Consider the following 4,849-nt stretch of genomic DNA (forward strand, 5'->3'; position numbering starts at 1 on the left):
CCCTACCTCCATTCTCTCTCCCAACGATACTTTGCCGACGGTCCCCGGAGTGGTTTCCGGCAACTCTTTCCGTAGGTTCTTGCCCCGTGTTATTTAGGGTTTCCCTTCTTCTCCTACCTACTCCTCTCATCTTTTAGTTTACTTCAATTTTCTGAAAAAATGGGTCTTGGTCCGGAGGAGGTAGGGTCAAGCTTATCGAGGGAGGAGCTGGAGTTAATCCGCTCCCGGTTCTTCTTCCAGCCCGGGTTTCATCTCGAAACTGCAGGGCCGGAAGACAGGGTGACGCGGCCGCCCCCAGGTCGGATCGCGATTTACCGCGAGACGCTCTGGGCCGGCCTGCGGTTCCCTGTTCACGAGTTTGTGAACAACTTGCTGGTGGAGTATCAACTCGTCCCAGCACAGCTTGCTCCGAACTCGTGGAGAACTATCATCGGGTTCTTGTCCTTGTGCCTCGCGCATGGGATTCCGATCTCGGTGAGCATTTTCCGCCGGTATTTTTTATTAAAGAAAAATCCGGCGGATGCAGAGTGGCTATACTTCGCCTTTCGGGGTGGTATGTCGCTCTTCCAGGGTGCCCCTTCCTCTATTCATGAGTGGAAGGAGAAATTTTTCTTTCTTGCATCTGAGGTGCCGTGGGGGTTCAACCCGAGGTGGGGGCATCCTCGGTTGAAGACTCTCAACAGGCTCTCCGATCCCTCGGGGAGGGAGCTGAGGGTCTTGGACTCCCTACGGGCCCTCGGGAAAGGATTCAACCTAACCGAGCTCCTACGGGAGGGCGCCTTGGCGAGCGTGGGTTTGAGCTCGGCGCGCCCCGAGGGTAAGAATAGTTGTCTCGTCCTATTTTTACCTATTTCTTCTTTTCGCTAACACTGGTCTGACACTCGAAAAAATTTTTGGTTTCAGACATCCCCCACATGCCGACTAGCAGCACATCCCTCTTTTCTCGGCTGAAGAGGCGGGAGGCTGAGGCCGGCGGGGCCATCCCTCAGCCCCGGAAGAAGTCGAAGTCGGCCGCTGCTTCCACCTCGGCCGGGACGGGAGGCCCGGAAGCGGGGGTCTCTGCGGACGCCCGAAGGCGGGCGCCAGATACCGGCGATACGGGCTCGGCAGCCCCACTCCGTTCTACCCCTGTCGCCCAGCGGGGAGGACCGATGGTGATCCGACTGCGGCCTTCAGAGCCCGGGCCGAGCAGGGGCCCCGAGGTCCCCAGCTCGGGCAAGCCGAGCTCCCCGAGGGATCAGGCGGGGAGGTCAGCCGAGCCGGGGTCCCCAATCCTTGAGGGGAGCTCGGCCTTCCACGATGCCGATACCGTGCGCGCGGTATGTCGGCACGCCATGCTTCCAGCGGACCGGGCCGAGTTTCGGAGGGCGTCGCTGGAAGAGATCATCGACAGTACCTACTGTAATACTGTTCGGGTGAGCTATTGCCTTAACCTCTCATTGGCTACTAACTTATGCATACACTGCCTGCTTTTTACTTATAGCTGCTTTCTTCTTCTTTTTTCCTCTTTTGCAGCGTATCCATGAAGTCGACTCCCTGGTGTTTATTGCCCAAAGTTGTCAGGCGGAGACTCGACGACTCAGCCGGCAGTTGGAGCCGGCCAAGAAGAGGGTCACTGAGCTGGAGGCCGCGCTGGCCGAAGCCGAAGCGCGAAGGGAAGCCACCGAGGCCGGGCGACTCGCCATGGTCGAGGTGCTCGAAGAGGAGAGGGCCGCCCATTCGTTGACGAAATCGGCCCTGCGTGCCTCGGAGGCGCGCCTGGGGGAGGCCCAGTCTGAGGTCGCGGGTCTGAAGTACGAGGCTGGGGTCTTCCGCCTCAAGATCGAGCAGCTCGAGGCCCGGGAGAAGAGGGCGCTCGAGCGGGCCGAGAACGCCATGGAACTCTTCAAGGAGTCAGAAGAGTTCCGCGATATGTTAGAGGAGGAGACTGTGGACGGGTTCCTCTGGGGCTTTGACAACTTTCGGAAGCAGATGGCCCGGATATGCCCCCAGTTCGACCTCTCGACGGTCCGTCCGAGGATGAGGTTCGGGTACGGCCCCGACGACGACGACGACGATATCCCCGCTGCCCTCGTGTCCGAGGAGGACCTTGCTGAGGTCGAAGCCGAGGCAGCTGAACCGGCGAGGGCGGAGGCCATACCTCGTGAAACCAGCGAGGTTGTTCCCGCGGCGCCAGCCGAGGCCCCCGCCGTAGACCCTGAGCCCGCGCCCGCTGCAGACCCTGAGCCCGCGCCTACTGAAGACCCGCAGGTCATTCCTGTAGACGACGAGGGTGATGCTAATGAAGCCGCCACCTCTTAGGACTTTGGTTTTTTCTTTGTTCATTGTAAACGAGGTCGGCCTACAACTTTGTAAAAGGCCGGCTTCTAGTTTTGTACTTAGCCTTTTGGCGTTTCATCAATGAAAGCTTTTTCTTTCACTTCTACATTTATTCTTCTTCTCTGTCTTTTTCACTCGGAAACGAGGTCGGTACTTCTGCCGACTCTCGACTTCGTATCCGAGCCTTCGGATAATATTAATAAAGACATGTTCTTTGGCTATGTCTTACCTTTCTTCTGGTGTGTATAAGTGTCCGAACTCTGATTACGCTAGCTAGGGGGGGCTCCGAGCTTAGACTTTAGGAAATTTCACCAAGTCTTGTAGCTCGGATTCGTAGGTCGCAGAGGTTGCCAAGTTTGGCTTTTAGGTTCTCATGGCTCCGGGTTCGGGCTTCGGGCCCCCAAGTGGGGCTGCGCTAGACCTACATAGGTCGCCACCGAGGTGCTCGGCCAAGCTTTTGGGCCTGGCTCTTGGGGCGCAGGCCCGTAAGAAAGTTGTCCCCCAAAGGGGAGCTTAGGCCAATAGTCACATCGTCGCCAGATTTTTCGCAGTCATTGCCCTCGGACTCTGCCGAGATTCAGGCGAGCGGGATTGGGGCCTGTAAGGAACACCTCGGCCTTTGAGGTTATCTTCACAGGTTGACATCGGAGCCTGGGCATGGGGGCTGAATTTGGCCCTTGCCCATAAGGGTTTATATGAGTTGTGGTGGAGATCGTCGGTAGACGAAGCATGCACAAGGTCAACGGGAGATTAATCTTACACCGACTTGTAGAAGCAATCCGACCTTGGCCAGATTAAGGTCCCGATTTCAATCGGGGTTTCATTGTCAATACGTAGATAAATATAACAAGACGAGCATCAAATAGGATGTACCTTTTGTGTCTCCAAAATTGCGCCCCTCGTATCAGAGTAGGTGGCCTTATCTCCTCGCCAACTTCCGGAGTCATTCTTTGACTTTTGAGGAGCTCGGGCTTCTCATGAGCCCTATGGCGCCCGCCGAGGTTGAGGGGGTTTGGGGATGCTCCATCAATCTGCGACTCTTCCCGAGGTCGAGGGAGTTTGGGACTCTACGGTCGAACCTCGGGGCATCCGATCTTAGTCAGGAGGTCGTGCGCCAGGTCGCTGGGTCTGGGAACGCGCTATCGACCTGCGACGCTTTCCGAGGTCGAGGGAGTTTGGGACTCTACGGTCGACCCTCGGGGCATCTCGACCTTAGTCGAGGGATCGTGTGCCAGGTCGGTGGGTCTGGAAACGCGCTACCGACCTGCGACGCTTTCCGAGGTCGAGGGAGTTTGGGACTCTACGGTCGACCCTCGGGGCATCTCGACCTTAGTCGAGGGATCGTGCGCCAGGTCGGTGGGTCTGGGAACGCGCTACCGATCTCGTGCGCCAGGTCGGTGGGTCTGGGAACGCGCTACCGACCTGCGACGCTTCCCGAGGTCGAGGAAGTTTGGGACTCTACGGTCGACCCTCGGAGCATCTCGACCTTAGTCGAGGGATCGCGCGCCAGGTCGGTGCTCCGCTGTCCTGCAATATTTCCCGAGGTCAAGGAAGTTTGGAACTCTACGGTCGAGCCTCGAGGCATCCCGACCTTGGCCGAGGAATCTGGGGATCACAAACGACCCAAGGTTAGAAGAGATAACTGTAATTATTGGAATGGTCGGATCATATGTAAAAAGGAGACCGAATCCGTGTTTTTGGTTGTCTTGAACCCCTAGGGGTCTTATTGGTAGTACATTCGTAGATTCTCGGAATTCCAGCTTCGCGGAATGGGGGTCCCTTCGAGAGATTTCAGCTTGTATGCTCCGGATCGTTGTACTCGGGCGATTTGATACGGCCCTTCCCAATTCGGGGCGAGCTTTCCCTGCTCAGTTGGCTGAGAGGCCTCGGCCCTCCTGAGGACGAGGTCCCCTACTTTGAAGAGCTTGGGCTTGACCCGAGAGTTGTAGTATTGAGCCGTTTTTTGTTGGTATCTTGCCATACGGACCCGGGCGACCTCTCGTGTCTCTTCGACGAGATCCAGGTTGTTTCTGAGCCGAGAAGAGTTGGAGTCAGGATCATAATGCTCCACTCTTGGGGAAGGGAGGCCGATTTCCAGTGGGATGACAGCCTCCGTGCCGTATGCCAGGTTGAAGGGGGTCTCGCCGGTGGGCAATCGGAACGTAGTCTGATAAGCCCAGAGGACGTTGTACAGGTCCTCAACCCATTGTCCTTTGGATCGGTCAAGCCTGGCCTTGAGTCCCTGCAAAATAGTACGATTTGTTACCTCAGTTTCTCCATTTGTCTGGGGATGGGTGACCGAGGTGAAGCAGTGGTCGATGCCGAGCTCAGAGCAAAATTCTCTGAAGTGGACGTTGTCGAACTGCCGGCCATTGTCGGATATAAGGATACGGGGGAGTCCGAATCTACAGATAATGGACTTCCACACGAAGTCCCGCATCTTATGCTCGGTGATCCGAGCCACAGGTTCAGCTTCGACCCACTTGGTGAAGTAGTCGATGGAGACGACCAGAAATTTTCTTTGTCCGGT

General features: G+C 56.8%; 1 protein-coding gene across 1 annotated transcript; it reads left to right on the forward strand.

Annotated features, from left to right (window-relative positions):
* Positions 1-1,334: 1,334 nt before the first annotated feature.
* Positions 1,335-2,301, forward strand: LOC120105629 (tropomyosin-1, isoforms 33/34-like). The gene is made up of 2 exons (XM_039118251.1): positions 1,335-1,415; positions 1,516-2,301. Exons 1-2 carry the CDS (start codon positions 1,335-1,337, stop codon positions 2,299-2,301), a joined length of 867 nt encoding a protein of 288 aa, XP_038974179.1.
* The last annotated feature ends 2,548 nt before the right edge of the window (positions 2,302-4,849 follow it).

The sequence above is a fragment of the Phoenix dactylifera genome, unplaced genomic scaffold, assembly GCF_009389715.1.
Source record: "Phoenix dactylifera cultivar Barhee BC4 unplaced genomic scaffold, palm_55x_up_171113_PBpolish2nd_filt_p 000329F, whole genome shotgun sequence".
Taxonomy (NCBI): domain Eukaryota; kingdom Viridiplantae; phylum Streptophyta; class Magnoliopsida; order Arecales; family Arecaceae; genus Phoenix; species Phoenix dactylifera.